The 15943-nt window shown below is 45.4% G+C and overlaps 5 protein-coding genes across 7 annotated transcripts; 3 read left to right on the forward strand and 2 right to left on the reverse strand.

The window, feature by feature from the left end:
* Positions 1-9: 9 nt before the first annotated feature.
* On the forward strand, positions 10-886 carry LOC108147205 (short coiled-coil protein B). The gene is made up of 2 exons (XM_017273560.2): positions 10-215; positions 291-886. The coding sequence occupies exons 1-2, from the start codon at positions 161-163 to the stop codon at positions 641-643; spliced, it is 408 nt and encodes a 135-aa protein (XP_017129049.1). The 5' UTR covers positions 10-160; the 3' UTR covers positions 644-886.
* Positions 887-1126: 240 nt separating this feature from the next.
* Positions 1127-3377, forward strand: LOC108147184 (cysteine-rich hydrophobic domain-containing protein 2). Of its 2 annotated transcripts, none has more exons than XM_017273527.2 (4): positions 1127-1346; positions 1664-2053; positions 2857-3067; positions 3132-3377. In XM_017273527.2, the coding sequence occupies exons 2-4, from the start codon at positions 1926-1928 to the stop codon at positions 3297-3299; spliced, it is 507 nt and encodes a 168-aa protein (XP_017129016.1). In that variant the 5' UTR covers positions 1127-1346; positions 1664-1925; the 3' UTR covers positions 3300-3377. The 2 variants fall into 2 exon arrangements, with proteins under 2 accessions (XP_017129016.1, XP_017129017.1); XM_017273528.2 differs by lacking the exon at positions 1127-1346 and adding an exon at positions 1399-1571.
* A 367-nt stretch (positions 3378-3744) lies between these two features.
* LOC108147182 (altered inheritance of mitochondria protein 21) lies at positions 3745-8569 on the reverse strand. The gene is made up of 3 exons (XM_017273524.2): positions 8470-8569; positions 5841-6704; positions 3745-5596 (listed from the first exon to the last, which is right to left on the reverse strand). Exons 2-3 carry the CDS (start codon positions 6655-6657, stop codon positions 4074-4076), a joined length of 2340 nt encoding a protein of 779 aa, XP_017129013.1. The 5' UTR covers positions 6658-6704; positions 8470-8569; the 3' UTR covers positions 3745-4073.
* Positions 8570-9395: 826 nt separating this feature from the next.
* On the forward strand, positions 9396-14677 carry LOC108147181. 2 transcript variants are annotated; one of them, XM_017273522.2, is made up of 4 exons: positions 9396-9584; positions 11012-11139; positions 11193-13265; positions 13323-14677. In XM_017273522.2, exons 2-4 carry the CDS (start codon positions 11077-11079, stop codon positions 14550-14552), a joined length of 3366 nt encoding a protein of 1121 aa, XP_017129011.1. In that variant the 5' UTR covers positions 9396-9584; positions 11012-11076; the 3' UTR covers positions 14553-14677. The 2 variants fall into 2 exon arrangements, with proteins under 2 accessions (XP_017129011.1, XP_017129012.1); XM_017273523.2 differs by lacking the exon at positions 9396-9584 and having other exon boundaries at positions 10993-11139.
* LOC108147183 (max-like protein X) lies at positions 14618-15758 on the reverse strand. Its single transcript, XM_017273526.2, has 3 exons — positions 15565-15758; positions 15018-15418; positions 14618-14958 (listed from the first exon to the last, which is right to left on the reverse strand). Exons 1-3 carry the CDS (start codon positions 15704-15706, stop codon positions 14737-14739), a joined length of 765 nt encoding a protein of 254 aa, XP_017129015.1. The 5' UTR covers positions 15707-15758; the 3' UTR covers positions 14618-14736.
* Between the last annotated feature and the right edge of the window lie 185 nt (positions 15759-15943).

Consider the following 15943-nt stretch of genomic DNA (forward strand, 5'->3'; position numbering starts at 1 on the left):
ACTGAACAACGGCAGCACCCGCTGCCAGTGCTGCCTAACCTCCCGTGGACCAAGCCTAAGTGGTAGTTTTTTTTCGTGTCAATTTTAAAGAGAAAAATCGGCGAAAGCTAATTGATTAAAGGTTATAAACAACAGAAGAGATCCCTATTCACTGCCAGCCATGTCTTTATTAAACAATGACGATAGTATTCCCAACATGGACGAGGATCCACTGGGTGAGTTAAATTTAATGGGTGTGGGCGAAGTCCCAAATGATGATGTTATCAATTGTTATTGTCTCTAAAAAACAGTGGTCATTCCGGATGACGAACCCTCGACGACAGGGCATATGCCCAGTGGAAGATCCATGGACTCGCTCCGTTCCTCCTTCACCAATCGTAGTTCCACACCAGATTCTTCGCACAATTCGTTGGAAGCCATGGAAATGGCCCAAGACGATCGGGAGGAGAAGGCCCGTCTGATTACACAGGTCCTGGAGCTCCAAAATACCCTAGATGACCTGTCGCAACGCGTCGACTCCGTCAAGGAGGAGAATCTCAAGCTGCGCTCCGAGAACCAAGTGCTGGGCCAGTACATCGAGAACCTGATGTCGGCCTCCTCGGTGTTCCAGTCCACCAGTCCGAGTGCGGCCAAAAAGAAGTAATCATAAATCTCATCCCACCGGAACTGGAAACCAAAAACCATCTCAAATATGCCTTCTCGTTCACGCTAGAGCTACATATATAATCTTTAACACTCGAAATTAAGCTATTGCAATGTTGTTTGAGTTGCCCAATTGTCGAATTTGTCTTTGTTTAGGCTTAAGCTTATGGCGCGCTATGTATTTTATACATAAAAGTAATTTATTTATATAGATAATTAATAAATCAATAATATTCCAAAGCAATTGAAGGATTTAAAAAAGGGTATAATGGGTTGGCAACACTGACCAGCCAGCTGTTCGTTGTCGCGAAACTGCAAATTTGTTTGGGATATGTTTAAAATATGTAAAATGCCGTTTTCTTATATTTTGCATTAAATTGTTACATTTTTATGTTGAAGAAACATATAATTAATAACACCATACATTTAATTTCAAATAATAGGGCTGCCACCTGTGCGGCAGCCTGGCAGCCCTGGTCAGCCAGCTGTTCGTCGTGGTCGTGCAACAACATATTTGGCAGCGAGCTGGATAATTTATTTTTGTATTCGGAAAACGTAGAAAGCGAGTAAAAGTCGTTGTAGTTCCCTGCGCTGGGAAATTCGAAAACTGTCCTACAAAACTGGAAAAATAAGAAACTGCACGTTGGTCGACACAAGAACAACTTAACCTGGAAGAAAAGTGATTGCGAAATACGCTCCAAGAGGTGTGTGTTTGTGTGTTTAGTGATTTGTGTGTGTGTGGGGGAAAAACAAAACATTTGCGATGTAGTTGTTGCTCTTAAATATAAATATTTGAGAGGGAAAATCCCATTTTGATCGCTGTTAACGAAAAGCAAGCATTTAGCTTGCCTTTCTTTGTATTTGGGGGCTCTTTTCCTCCTGCTCGCGTCTATGGAAAAGCAACAACAGTGCAGACAGTTGACAGTGTTGTAAGGCGTCTCACATACATACGCTGAATTTATTATTTTTTAATATGCACTTTATTTTGAATACCCTCTCCGCCCATCGGACCACCCCGCAGGCCGCCCACGCATTTGCGTCAACAAAAGGAAGCCAGACGTCATAATCGCTTCCACTTGGAAGCGCTGCCGTTTTCAACATTTTATGGCGGAAGCAACAGCCGTCAATTTGTAATTGAGCACATTCGAAGAAACACCCAATCCCCGCCAGCAACATGTTTTGACCTCTCACTCGGAATAGCTGGAGCGCCCGCTGCTCTTCTCTGTTCCCCCTTTCAGTGCAACAGCCCTTCATAACAAGCACAAAGCCTCAGCACTTAAGCCATGTCCTTCTCCGACTTCGACGCCATCTACGAGGATGAGCAGCTGGACGAGCTGGAGCACTTCCAGGACCAGACGGTGGCGCCCGTCCAGGAACCCATTATCATTCGCGGTGCAGGCAACATGACGGTGTAAGTGGTTCTAGAATGAGTTACAGTAAACAAGCGATTAGGGCAACACAAGCGGGAACACAGATAAAGTTCGGATTTTAACCCCATTCAGAAAGACAGTAGTATTATCTGCACTTTACATGATTCAATGATGAACACAGTTGCGGTCGAAATAACAGCATTTTGTTTTACCAACATTTAAAACAGGATATATTTTGATTTAAAATAATACTAGTTTAGCTCAAACTTCAATAGTCAAGTGATTACAAGTTTAGAAATTTGAAATGTTTAATTGCTTACACAATATGCTTATCAACTTTGAGTATTTCGACAAAACAAAATTAATTTCAAACAAAGTTAAATCAAATTCATTAAAAGTAATGAATAAAATAATTAGTTTACCATGCCACACAATTTATTTTCCAATTTTGTATATTTTTAATCCAATTCAAATTCAAATTAAGTTTGATAAAATTAAAATACAAATTTTAATTTTGAGAAATTTTTGTGATCCAGAGAAGTTTAAATATTATAAAAAAAATCGAAAGAATGTTGATAAAAACGGACCACAGCTGATTGCGTAGCATTGCTTGTAATGAGTTGAAATGTAGTTCAAGGTCATCGCCACCTAATTTCGACATAGACTTTGGTACCACTTGATACCACTTGACCCAATTTTTTTTTTTTTTTTGAAAGGTGGGATTGGTGCCCCCAGCTGTCAATTATAGACAGGTTGCATAAGAGATGAGTCAGGGCAGAATGATTGCATTGCACGCTAACTACCAATAATAATTCCATTTCTTTTTTCCCATGCACACAAACAGATTTGGCCTGAGCAATCGCTTTAACGCGGAGTTCCCTTGCGGTCTGTTGTCCCGAGTGGCTCCCGAGGAGTTCAAGGCGACGGTGGGCCGGATTAACGGAGTGCTGAAGAAATCCCTGCCGGTCAACGTCAAGTGGCTCTTTTGCGGGTGTGTCTGCTGTTGCTGCACGCTCGGCTGTTCCCTTTGGCCCGTCATCTGTCTCAGCAAACGCGTAAGATTAATGAAAACCTCCAGAGAGATCATGTAATCCAAACAGAAAACCCTTTCCATTGCAGACACAACTCACTCTGGACAAACTGTTCGAATGGGAAAATAATCATCTATATCATAAGCTGGGCCTGCACTGGCGACTGCATAAGCAACAATGTGATTCCAATTCCATGATGGAGTATGTTATTTTAATTGAATTTATACCCAAAACGCCCATCTACCGGCCCGACTAAATTCCGGTTAGGCAAAGGGGCGTGGGCACGATATCGCGGGGTCGTAATGGTAATTGTAAAATAAACACTAGCTGCTAACACTTTGCTTTAGGCGTTTACGGATCGTGCTAAACGGCAGAGAGTAGGAGAAGTACACTAATCCATAGGACAGGCAGGCACAGCACACAATGGATGAGCATTACCTAATTTAGTGCACCCGCAGATTGTCGTATTAAGCTATTACTATTTAATTTTTGCTAAAATCCTAGCCAGTAAGAATGATTTCTCGTAACTTTAGGGCGCTTTACTTCCCTGATTTGGTTTAGTTGGAAATTCCAATTTGTTTTTCAAACTAATGCAATATTATTAAATATATTTCTTGATAGGAAATTAAAATTGATTTACAAGAGATGTGTGTTTTTTTAAGGTTCAGATCCCACTTCCAACCCCGTTCAAAATCGAAATATTTTCAGTTATTGTACAAGGTACATATATATTTTGATATATATCATATGGTTACCTAAGTATTTTCTGGTTTCATTAACTTTACAGCACTTTGGGGCATAGACGGTCGATGAACAATAAATACATTTTAGTTTACTTTAGGTTTCATTTATGAAATAATGCTTAAATATAATCAAGTCTTTTAACAATGCGCGGGTCTGGCTCTAGGAATACATATAGTATATATATAGCTTAAGGAATGCGATTGGAATGAATCGGTATTAACAATGGTGTTTATCTTTTTGGGGTAATACTTGGAGATGGAGACTTTAATGTTGGTGGCAAAGCCAACTACTGTTCCTCGTTGATGACTTCAACTTGCGTGGAGCACTCGGACATGGCTAGGGTGGGCATTTCTAGGTCGCTGTCAATGCCCAGGTGTTCTTCATCGTCCTCCTCGATATCCTCGTCATCCTCCTCTTCGTCGTTGTCATCCTCATCTTCTACTTCATCGTCTTCGCATTCTGGCTCTCCCATAGTTTCCTCCACATCGTCATCTTCTTCCCCATCTCCATCAATATTCTCCTCTTCGCTTTCTAGGATTTTCCTCTCTGTTTCTGGTTCAACCGACATCTGAGTTTCGGGAACGGCACCGTGCTTAGGCTCCGGTTCACTTTTAGCTGCCTCAGAAGTTCCATTGGCCAACTCGCTGGCGGTTTTAAGCAACACATCCGTTTGCTTGCGCAGTGCCCGCATTACCATCGTATCCTGCTTCAGCTGAAACTCGTGCTCCCGCCGCGCAATCTCCTTCTGCTGCATGAAGAAGTCCTGCAGCATCTCCTTCTGGGCCGAGCGCAACGCGGTGGCCAGTTGGGAGAGCTCTTTGGCGAACAGATCCTCCTGCCGCTTCTTGCGCTGCTTCGTTTCTTCTTCGCTGGTCTTTTTTTTGCTTTCTTCGCCTATGCCAGATTGAGATCGAATGCCTTTCGGAGTCGATTCGTACATATTGGAGCTGCGCTGCAGCTTAACAGGCACCACTGGCATGCCCATAACCGGACTTTGACCCAGGCGACGCTTTCGCGGCTGGAGCTGCTGGTGCTGCTGCGGAGTCAACTGGTGGGAAGACATCATGTGAGCCTGTCTGCTGGTAGAGGCACCACTTTGTTGCCCGGCCATCGGATACTTGGGCGGCGGTCCACGGCCCAAGAGAGCGGCCATCGGCGACTGTGGGGGACTGGACGTGACCTGATCCAGGTCGGGAATCATCCGCTCCGGCCGCAGTGAGTAACCCGTATCCCGCATGGGCACCGTCTTCATCCGCATGCCCGTCGGCTGGACACTGATGTCCCTGGGCAGACGCAGCCCGGGTTGGCTGTTATTTGGGTTCTGCTTGCGGGGTAGCATCAGCTTGCTGTGCGGATGCACAAAGTTTATGCTGCTGGTGCTCTGGAGCGGCATGGATCGGCTCGCCTGGCCCGGACTGGGTATCTGGTGTCCCATCTTGGTGAGCGTTGGCGGAGGCCGATCAATCTGCAGGATGCCGTGAGAGGGGCGTCGCAACTCGTCCTTGGCAAAGGAGGCTACGCGCAGTGGAGGGAGAGCGGAGACCGGGGTGGATGAATACGGCAGATCGTCGTCGGTCTCATCCAGCGCCACGGGAGGTGGCGAGGGCGATGCTGGTGCCGTGGGCGGCGGCGTGTTGGTGGTGTCCATGCCCAGGTCCATGTCGGGTTCATGTTTCACGGACACTATAAACGGCAAATGGGGCACATCCTCCTGGTCGTGATTGTCGGTCTGGGAGCTCTCTGCCTCGTAGTCAATGGCTTCCATATCTGGTTCGGACACCATGTCTGGCTTCTGAGACGTCTCATAGCCTGGAACGAATAAGCAAGTAATTAATGGTTAGAACTTTTATTGCGAATTAAAAGTTATTCAGTTTTAGGAAATCACAATGAACAATAAAATTAAAATTCAATAAAAAATATGATCACTTTTCACTGATGTCGTTAACCATTCTATAGAAATCTTAAATAAATCAAATGATTAGCCTGTTATACGTTTAGTTGTCTTAATATCAAAACTGAGTACTGGGACAAATAAATTGACATCGCCACACACCTGTATCGATTGGCTCTGGTTTGATGGGTCCCAATCGGAAACCAAATATGGGATGCTCCACGCCCAGGATGTCCTCCTTGGGCTCTTCGCCAACTGTTTTGGTGCTGTCCATCGAGTTGCCGCATTCGCTGAGGCTGCCGTTGACATTGCTGCTGCTGCCGCTGTAGTTTGTGTCCCTCAGCATTCGGCAGAGCACACGGTACACCTCCTCCGGCACCACTTTAGGCACCCCGGTGCCTTGACGCGTTGTGGTGTTGTACGTGGACTTGAGGAACTTCCACTTGGTCCAGATCTGGATGCTGGACTTCTTCACATAGCCCTTGCTGCGCATCACATCCTCGATCTGCCGGAAGACGTGTTCGCTCTTCATGTTCCGGTCATTTAGCTGCTCCAGGGCGTTTAGATTCTGCATAATGCTCAGCATCTCCAGCATCTCGGCCCGGCTCCACAGGTTGCGTTCCGGCCGAGAGCTCGAGCCCATGGATTCGGACTTGCCGGAACTGTTGGCGGAGTAGGGTGGCGACAAATGCGCTTTAATGCGCATGGGCGTTAGCAGTCCGTCGACATCGCCCACCACTCCGTTGCCAGTGGATGCCGTGTGCAGGAGGTGGTTGACGTCCTGGCCGCTCGTTTGATGGCTCGGTATGTGACCTTGGCTCTGACGCATGTTTTGCTCCACTTTGCTCAGCAAACGCATCTTCGTGTGAGCGGCCACCGTTGTCGGCGAAGAAGCGGAGCTTGCGGGGGCTCCTGCAGCTCCATGACTGCCAGACGTCGAGGAGCTGTCGTTCAGGCCCAGAAAACGTGGCATTAACATGGATGTGTCGTTGGTCGTTCACTCTTGGGATCTTCGAATCTCTGCAACTATTGAAAGGCAAGAAAATATTTTAATATCGGTTTGGAAAACAGTTTTTGACGCCAAATAAAATATATTCAGAAACGGTTTTGACATCAGAACTTAAAACCAGTGTTGGAAGAAAACTTCTTCAGGTTTTTAATGCGGTCGCCTTGTCATTTGGTTTAACAAAAAACTAGAAATTGGGTAAAGCTAATTTTGTTGTTAAAATAATTCATTAGTTCTCTGAGAGATAGAGACGATTGAGAACTCCTATTAATATTTTGACCACACCTTTTTGCACATCAAAAAATGATAACAAAAAACTGTGTAAGCCCTGACTGAATTATTTATTTTTTGAAGAAATTTCAATTTGTTTTCAACCTAATAGACAACTTTTAAAGCTCGATGTTCTGCAGATTAAACTTGTTTTTGACTCATAACAGGTGTTTCACTAAGTTTACATCATCATTTATAAACTAACGAAACTATTTGACACCAATTACTCATACGAAATTAGCCTCTCAAATGAGTTTTAAAGTTGACATTCGATTATCCAATCTGAAATTCTCCACTGTTAAAACCCACCAGATAATCTCTTGCAGTTTGTTAAAAACATTATGGCCCTGCGCCAACGAAAAAAACCCAGTTTTGGACTTTTTGTGTCAAAAGTGGCAATCGTGGATTCGGTTATCTTTCGGTTTTTGTCTTCAGAATCCACCACCAACTTGATATATAATTCCATGTACACATTTGTTTGTGTGAAGTTGACGTGTTTCCAACTGTTTAACACATTCCAAAACTCATCAAAAGTGGCAGCTCACCGTCGACACGCTCACCAGCAAGCAACAAATACACGAAAAGAGCTACAGATCTAAACCGTCGAAATATATATATTTTTTATCGATTTTGATTATTTCAAAACGAATAATGGCCGCAAAGAAAACGTAAAAAATATTCTCTCCCGCACACACAGATACAGCAGTAAAGTGAAGCGAGCCAAGTGGAACACACTCAATAACAGAACATTTTCGAGATAGTGATTTCCAAATGCAAGTAAACAAGATAGCGTTAAATATAACGTAGAAATACGAATTTTAAGAAGTGATTACGCAGCGTACGAATTTGGAAGATACGCAGAAAGAAGAAGTAATGAATGGAAGGGGCAATAAGAAAGTGGCGGGTTGAAACTAGAATTGAATCTCAAATTTTGAGTAATTTTCCAGCGCCTCAAGATTCGCACAGTGGTCGGGGGTTGTTTCAAATCGGTTTCATAACCCATCGTTTTTAGAACGCTTTGTCAAGCGATTGGGTTTCAAAAATACCCGTCAGTTAACTATACATTCTAGGCTGGCACTCTATACACAATATTCCAAAAGCGGAAATGTAATTGCCAACTTAATTTAAATCGCTTGCGGGCACTGTAATGCGAAAGATACGATAATAAGCTGTTAGGGGGAGGGGAGGGGGGGGTTTTGGGAGTGAGAGCCGGAGAGAGCAAACTAATTCTTTTCGGTTTTGGGTCTCTCTCGTCTCAGCTCGGCTCACCCACACAGCGAAACTCACGAATTTACGCTTATTATGTGCAGTTAAGAATTTTTCAAGAAAAGAACAGAACATAACTGCCGAGTTTCCCACAATATATTTAGTCCATTGACAAGTGTCTTCGAAGCATTTGCGTTGATAAATTAATGCACATGCCTGCCAGTTAGTTTTGAATTATTCGACTTGAACTATTTCCAAAGCAGAGCAACACCTTGCACACCAACACGACACTCGCAGGCACACACTTACCAGCAGCAGCGCAAAGAGAGCGGCGAGCGAGGCAGTCAGAGAGAGAGAGAGACTGTTTTCCAATTTCAAGCGACGAAACAAGCCAAACCGTCGCCGTTAACGACGATTTCAATACTAATTTCAAAACTCGAAAAAGCGACGAACGGGCCTACAAAAACCCAACTACTATATACACATGCATGTACGGTCCACCTGGGGCTGTGTGCGTGTGCGCCTCGGTTCGGCTTTATATATTCGTTATTCGGAAGGTACAAATAATGGTTATGGTCGCTAGTTGTTTTTGAGATTGCGAGAGATTGCCGGAGAGACAGTTGCCTATTATTTTTTTATTTTGCCTTTTCTTCTTTCGCTGCCATTTACGTTTTTATTTCGCTCTTTTTTTAAGAACGGGGTTATTTCGGGGAATATATAAATTTATGGGTTCGCGCGCACACACACTAAAAAAAGCTACAGTTAAATGTGGTATACACATGTTGAAATCGAGTATAATGATTTTTCAAGTTCTGTTTTTGCTTGTTCATTGCCATTCACATTAAAATTAAGAGGCAGTGAAAAGTTTCAGACTATCTTTTAATTTAATGATAACGATTATCTTCATCTCAGAATAGAGGGACAGTTTGTTAAATAATCAGATGATTCAAGGGTTTTAAACGTTTAGACTTAGGAAACCCAATAGCTGATTGATCCAATTTGAATAAAGTTTTAAACCAGTTTGACAAGTTTTGGCCGTATTCAAAACTTTTTGCTTACCCAAACGGTTTAAAAACATGCAACATTAAAAATAGGGTTGGGCATTTTAAGTGTTTGCGTTTAGAGACTTTGAAAATATAGAAAATCGATACTTTAAAATACTGAAAAAAATTAAAATTGTTCTTTTATTCAATAAAATTTGTGAAAAAAAAACTTTTGCTACACACTATAAAAGCCTTAGTTAAGGGTACGTACAATCGCACTTCACTTTAACAAGCTTTTTGTGTAATGAGGCAAGGATATCAAATTTCCTTGGGCGTTAAGATATTTCCAGTGTTCAGTAGACGAGTGACCACTGTAAAACCGATACGCAAAGGATTAGCATTGTGGGAAATAAATAATGTGTTTGAATATCCTTGATACAGGTGAGAAACAACCCTTTTTCGACAATATAACAATGCACATACATATGTACTTAGTTGACCTGCTGAATACTTGTTCTGAAAATTCCCATTCAGCCGAGCTTCCTTGAAGTTTTCGGGGTGGCAGATGCTGAGAATGAGTATCTCGTATTGGCTCTGAACGCCATGTGCTAAAGTCTAAACTAGATTTACAAGTATTGAGCGCACTGAAATTCGTTCTGCGGCTGCGGGGGGATTTCGAGTTTCGAACTCGAAGCGCTTCTAGAACAGGAAACTTGAACTCTACTCCATGGATGAGCAGCAGAGGCGCTGGGAAAATGCGGAAAACCTTTTATTTGCAACTGCATAAATAACGCGTCGCACGAGTTCCGACAGAAAATAAAACACGATTTATCAGCATTATATCGTAAATACATAAATGAATAAAGCGCAAGGCAAAAATTTGCAAGTAATGTAATGTAGAACACAAACATAGTGTTATAATGCAGCCTATATTGAAATTTGCTAAAATAGTACTGTTTAAAGTAAAATATAGTAAAGACATTTATAACACTCAGTTGCTGCTCAAAAGTTTTCTTCTCGATAGATCTCTTCAGTGAATAATTGTAATTGATTAATTGATTACAGCTGTTCGGATTTTTTTGTACCAATCTGCGGTTCTCTTGAGCAATTATTCAATATACTTGAAATATTTATAAACAAGAAAAAAGCTAGCGTTGAAAAAGCTTTTATTAAAACTTAATATTCTATAAAACGACTCTGTTTTCAACCATACATATTTTTTTGTTTGCTAAATATATACGATTTTAATTAAAATAAAATCGTATTATTGGGTGGTTATTAAATTTCGAAGTACATTCTTGTAACTTAAAAAAGAGCGAACTAATTATTTTTGAAACTTTTTTATAAGAGTTTCTATGTTATAGTTTTGCGATCCGTCCCGTTCCGACTTACGTACCACCAACAATAGAAAGAAGACTTTTGCCAATTTTTTGTGTTTGTAGTCTCTTGACAGATCATATTATCTGGTTACCACCAGGATTTTTGTATTTTAAATTTCATCTCCAGGATGTCGTTACTCGCTTATTCTCGATTAGCTGTTTACTTTTCCAAGGATCTTTACCTGGGTGTTAGTTCTGAGACCAACGCCTGTTTTCGCCACCTGATTCGTTAAGACATATTCACTCACACAATAGGTCAGTCTTTCGGAGATTAGATCCGGATTTAAGTGGGTATAGACAAGGTTTTTAAATAAATTACCAAGTATTATGTAGTTTTTCCTTTTAAGCTCTTGAGCTTTGCATCGAAAAGATACAAAAGTAAGGGACATCTTTCTATCAATAAAGCTAACTTTTTTATAAGTTGTTTAAACTCAAATGCATACTTAAAAAGTTTAATAAACAGTTGATAACGGGACATATCGATTGTAGCGAAATCATCGATAGAACCGGCATTGTGCAGCCCTGGTTTGGGTTAGTCGCGAAAACTATAAGGAATGTCGGGGTCTCCGGTAAAACGACCGAAAATCGGGAACAGCGACTGCCTGTCTTACCTGCAGGTGAGTTTGGCTCTTCCAGGAGGCTCCCAACTAACCGATGCCTTGCCTTCCAGAGCCTGGGAGATGTTCCGCCAGAGGACGCCGCCCTGCAACTGGCCCAGCGAATCCGGGCGGAGGAGGAGGAAGCGACGCAGTCGGACACGTGCGGCGTCGCCAACCAGGCCGCCCTGAACATAAGCTTTCGCGTGTACTACCACATAGTGCACAAGTATGAGCTACAGGACAGCCACTTCGAAGATCTCCCCCAGCGTTTGAGCTGCGTGCAGCCCACTGCCTTCCTGATGCTCCAATCGGTTCTCCTCACCGACCACTGGAAGCGACTGGATGCCTCGCTGCTGGAGGAGAAGTGCACCACTGCCATTATCGAGGCACTGCGCCAAAACAGTCCCAGTCTGATGGCCGTGCTCAAGGCCACCAACCTGCTGGTGAAGAAGTTCCCCAAGCTGGATCTCCTGCCCCTGCGTTTGGAGCACTTCTACCACTGCCTGCAGCGCCAGACGCAGACTGGATCGCGCGAGGAAACCCTGACGCTGTACAATCACTGCTGCAAACAGAAGGAACGAGCCTTCTCCTATTTCCGCCTGATTGTCGAATTCTGGCCATGGACGAATCGCAACAAATATTATCTGCTGAGTGGGGCACTCAACTCGTATCCACTGGCGGAACTCCTGGCCGCCACCAATCAGAGCGAGGAGGAGTTCTTCAGGGGACTCCGGCTCAGCCTGAGCTACAAGGGACTCCGGGCAGCCAGCCAGTATCCGGTGAAGAGTCTGAGCAACCAGCGTTCACCCGAACTACTGGCCGCCAGTGTGGACCTGCTGCTCAGTGGCAGCGTGGCTGAGATCCAGAACTTTCACTCGCAGTGGTTCCTGCGCATCCAGCAGCGCGATGTTCTGTTCGAGCTGCTGCAAGCCAATCCTCAGATCGTCGAGTTTCTGGCCTGCTCCGAAGATCTGAGGTCGCCGGCAGATCAGTTGCGCCTGATCCTGATCTTCAGTATGTTTGCAAAGGAGATATATGCCGCCTCAAAGCTGCACTTTTTCAAGATCAGCACAGAGCTGTTGACAAATTGCAGCCAAATGGAGACGGAAGCGCAGCTGTTGGTGTTTCGATTTCTTGTTGACAACCTGGGGAACTTTGCCGTCGAAGATTGTCTAGAGTTTTTCCATAGCTTCGTCGAGCGACATCGCAGCCTGGAGAGTTCAGAGTTTCGGAACACGATGCTGGGCAAGATGCCTACAATTATCAACCACACGGCCAAACATTTCCATAAGGTACTCAAAGCGGACAGCGGCGTGGGAGGCGATGCCTTGGCGCAGAATATCAAGCGATTCTTCTCGCACTTGCAGATACTAATCGAGCGGGACATCCACAGTGAAGTGTATCAACCAAAGATATTTGCCCTCAAGCTGCTGGAGATCCTGAACCGGTCGCTATATGCCAAACAAGTTGCAAAGAATGCCAAAATGTGTAGTCCCCAGCAGAATCAGCGGATGGGGATATACCTTCTGGAACAAGGAGTTTTTCGGCCAAAAGACATGGCACAGCAGCTATTTGAAACCCTTAATAATCCACAAGGTTTCGATGATGCTTTGGAGCTGACGGTGTCCCTGCTGCTTCAGATGGGGCAGATGGACAGTGAAAAGTGCGTGGAGCGGTGTCTGGAGCTCTGCATAACTTCAGATGTGGATGAATGTTCGCTGGTTTCACTCTACGCCCAATTGGCGGTTACAAATGAACAGTCCGCTAGCAAGATATTTAGTGAATGCCTGAATCGGCTGACCAGCACACTGGATTCATTTTTGGAGGATCCTTTGCGAACCGCCAAGGACAGAGGTCATCTTTTCGGCTATCTTAGCGGTTTGGATGAAGTGGTTAAGGCAGTAGTTCCGGTGGAATCGCCATTAGAGGACTTGTTGCCGCTGCTAGAGCGTATTCTAAGCGGCATCCTGAAATTCCTTAATTTAGCCAACGCCCGACGACAGGATAAGGCCGCAACGGCAGCTAGTTTCCAGGACATGGACGAAAGCCTACAGCTGCTGGTCAGCGAGAGCTCATTTAAGTCCGTAGACGAGGAGGAGGCCTGCCGGAAGTACTTGCTAATGAGTTTCTGGCTGACACTGAAGGTGGGTAAAAAAAAGTTTTATCATAAAGCAACTTAACTATCGTGAAATCTTTTGTAGGGCTGTTGCGATCTGGCCACCAGTATTGGGTGTTCTCTACTACAAACCACTGTCCACACGGTGAACTCTGAGGCGCTGCGCCGATGCCTGGACATCAATGTGTCCGTTTTGACGCTTTGCCGGCATAAAGGAGCAATCGAGGCGGCTGGTTTGAGCATTGGCAGACTCACCCGTGCGATAACCAGCGGTTTGGAGAGCAACGATGCAGGTTTCCAGATGCTGCACGACTGCCTGGAACGAGAGCTGCTGACTGAGAGCCGCCAAGTGAGCACCACACGACGTGGTGCCGGCTTTGCCATAATGTTTCTACACGTGCTCAAGAACGACAATCCACGGCAGCGGCTGCTCCTGCATCGAGCTGTGCAGACAATCCTTCAGAGGCTTAATGGAGATCGTTCCGGGGAAAATGTTTCCCTCGATAGTAATCACGACCGTTGGGAGGCTCTGGTGCTGCACTATCTGTGCGTTCTGGTGCGCGACACAGAACTGAGGCCAGCCATGAGCAAATACTACAACGAGATTCTATTGGTGGCCATGGAGCACATCGACAATCCAGAGTGGACCATCTCGAATGCGGCACTGCAACTGTTTGGCGCCAATCTGGGAAAGCTTGTGGGCCAGCGCCAAGCCACGGAGTTCGAGACACGTCCCGCTTGGGAACCCAGTGAACTGGACTACGACGAGTTGGGCTGCCTGCTGCCCAAGGCCTGCGAGCACATGTTGGAATGCTGCGACCGCCAGGAGGTGACCTCGTCTATTATACTCTTTCTGGCCTTTCTCTCCAAGGTGGAACACTTGCGAACTTCGGGTGGCAAGGAGCCAAATCCCCTGCTACTCCGTTTTCGCCGATTGAGCTGGCGTTTGTTGCGGCACAAGTGCGATCAGGTGCGTCAACTGGCGGCCACCTGTTTTGTGCGTTCACACGAGTTTCGCTGCGATCTGCCAGCGGCGCTGCTGGTCAGCGCCAAATTGGCGGCAAATCTCGAGGAGGAGAACTTCTACGAGGGACTGATCTACACCTTGACATCCGGGGTGCTGAAACTCCAACACGAAGCGCGACATGTGTGGAGCGCGGGCCGTTTGGAGAGGTTCTTCGAGGAGCTTCTAACATCACTAGAAATCACGGAGCGAGTGCGCCGCTTCAAGCCGTACACACTGAACGTGTTGTTGGAACTGCTAAAACTGTTGGGCAGCGCGGATAAAGCGGCTCTGGTCGAGTCCCTCGTCTAACATTAGCTAATTTAGTTTTATCTAATCTAACATTAAGCCAAAAAGTAATATTTCCTTGTCAACGCTTTTTACAACTATTCAAATGACGCATTTAATGTTTGTACGCAGTAAACGAACCGAAAGTATCTACCAAACGGGGATTTCTAAAATAACGAATGAAGTGAGGGATGAACTATCCGCGAGATCAACTAAAACCGTCGCCGGTTTCCTGCTCCATGGCCTGCAGCTGCTGCTTTTCCAAAGCCTCCTGCGCCATCTGCTGCATGGTGCGACTGAGGATGCTGCGTAGAATGTGCGGCTTGCAGTGCTCCTCCAGCCAGGGGATGATCCCGGTGGTTAGCTGCTTAAAGTTGTCCATGGGTATGTGCTTAAATGTCTCGAACATTTCCTCCATGATGGCTTGAAACTGTGGAGGGAAGTTAAGTACGAGTGGGGATATGGAGCCTGTGGTATGCCCCTACTAACCACTTGGAACTTGGCCTCATCGGTGAGGCGTGCCTCCTCCGGACCCGGATTCGCCTGCTGATGCTGCAGCATGTTCTCGTAGCCGTTCTTGATGATCCGCAGGGCAGTAACCTCCTTTTGGAGCGCCGATCCCTCGTCCTCCTGCTTGAGCTTCTGCTGGTTGAGGTAGCCAATGTACTCGATTGACTTCTGCAGGATCAGCGCCTTGCTGAGCTTGTAGCCGGAGGAGTCATTGGGCTGGCAGCGCGGCACCAGCTCCTGCAGGCTGTCGTATCCCTTCTTGATGGCGTCACGCCGCTTCTGCTCCGCCTGGGTGTGCGCCTCCCTGCGGCGCTCCTTGTAGCTCAGCGTGGAATTGGCCGCCGTCGAGTGGCGGGCATCGCCGCTATCGTCGTCGTCGTCTGCGGAAAATGAGACACAAGCAGACCCGAGACAATGTAATAAAACGCTGCTGATAGCGAGTAATTCAATGCCAACGCTTTATCAGCTGCCCCTGCTCCACCCACCACTCCTGGTCAGCGTGACATCTCGTCCAGCATTTGAGTACCTGAATTGTGGGCCGAGGAGTTCGGCGTGTGAGTGCTGCCCGCACTGCTGCATCGCGAGTAGTGCTTGCTGCTGAGATCCTGGTCGTGCTCCATGCTAAATACGTCCTCTTTGACTCCCGACGAACTGTTATTATCGCTCATTGTCAACTGCGACGTTGTGGAATTCCCAAAACAAAAACACCAGCGAAAGGGTGACCGTTCTGCGCTACTGCAATAAGCTTTCTGCCTTCTGCACTTTGGTCACTCTTAAAATAAACTGCGATAGTTTTTATTAATCTTTTTAAAATTTTATGTACACTTAACTTATAACCAGTTATGTATGCTAAAATTATAATACATCACTTTAAAAACTGATACATTGATTTGTTTGATTCGACG

Source organism: Drosophila elegans, unplaced genomic scaffold, assembly GCF_018152505.1.
Source record: "Drosophila elegans isolate 14027-0461.03 unplaced genomic scaffold, ASM1815250v1 contig_476, whole genome shotgun sequence".
In the NCBI taxonomy this organism is placed as follows: domain Eukaryota; kingdom Metazoa; phylum Arthropoda; class Insecta; order Diptera; family Drosophilidae; genus Drosophila; species Drosophila elegans.

Bases quoted from the DNA above. Each gene is read 5' to 3' on its own strand.
- LOC108147205 (XM_017273560.2), top strand. From the start codon at position 161: ATGTCTTTATTAAACAATGACGATAGTATTCCCAACATGGACGAGGAT. The intron at 216-290 runs GTGAGTTAAATT...TCTAAAAAACAG, and splicing joins CATGGACGAGGATCCACTGG to TGGTCATTCCGGATGACGAA.
- LOC108147184 (XM_017273527.2), top strand. From the start codon at position 1,926: ATGTCCTTCTCCGACTTCGACGCCATCTACGAGGATGAGCAGCTGGAC. The intron at 2,054-2,856 runs GTAAGTGGTTCT...GCACACAAACAG, and splicing joins GGTGCAGGCAACATGACGGT to ATTTGGCCTGAGCAATCGCT. The intron at 3,068-3,131 runs GTAAGATTAATG...TTTCCATTGCAG, and splicing joins TCATCTGTCTCAGCAAACGC to ACACAACTCACTCTGGACAA.
- LOC108147182 (XM_017273524.2), bottom strand. From the start codon at position 6,657: ATGTTAATGCCACGTTTTCTGGGCCTGAACGACAGCTCCTCGACGTCT. The intron at 5,597-5,840 runs GTGTGTGGCGAT...TATTCGTTCCAG, and splicing joins ACCAGAGCCAATCGATACAG to GCTATGAGACGTCTCAGAAG.
- LOC108147181 (XM_017273522.2), top strand. From the start codon at position 11,077: ATGTCGGGGTCTCCGGTAAAACGACCGAAAATCGGGAACAGCGACTGC. The intron at 11,140-11,192 runs GTGAGTTTGGCT...CTTGCCTTCCAG, and splicing joins ACTGCCTGTCTTACCTGCAG to AGCCTGGGAGATGTTCCGCC. The intron at 13,266-13,322 runs GTGGGTAAAAAA...AATCTTTTGTAG, and splicing joins GTTTCTGGCTGACACTGAAG to GGCTGTTGCGATCTGGCCAC.
- LOC108147183 (XM_017273526.2), bottom strand. From the start codon at position 15,706: ATGAGCGATAATAACAGTTCGTCGGGAGTCAAAGAGGACGTATTTAGC. The intron at 15,419-15,564 runs GTACTCAAATGC...CATTTTCCGCAG, and splicing joins CTCCTCGGCCCACAATTCAG to ACGACGACGACGATAGCGGC. The intron at 14,959-15,017 runs GTTAGTAGGGGC...TTCCCTCCACAG, and splicing joins ATGAGGCCAAGTTCCAAGTG to TTTCAAGCCATCATGGAGGA.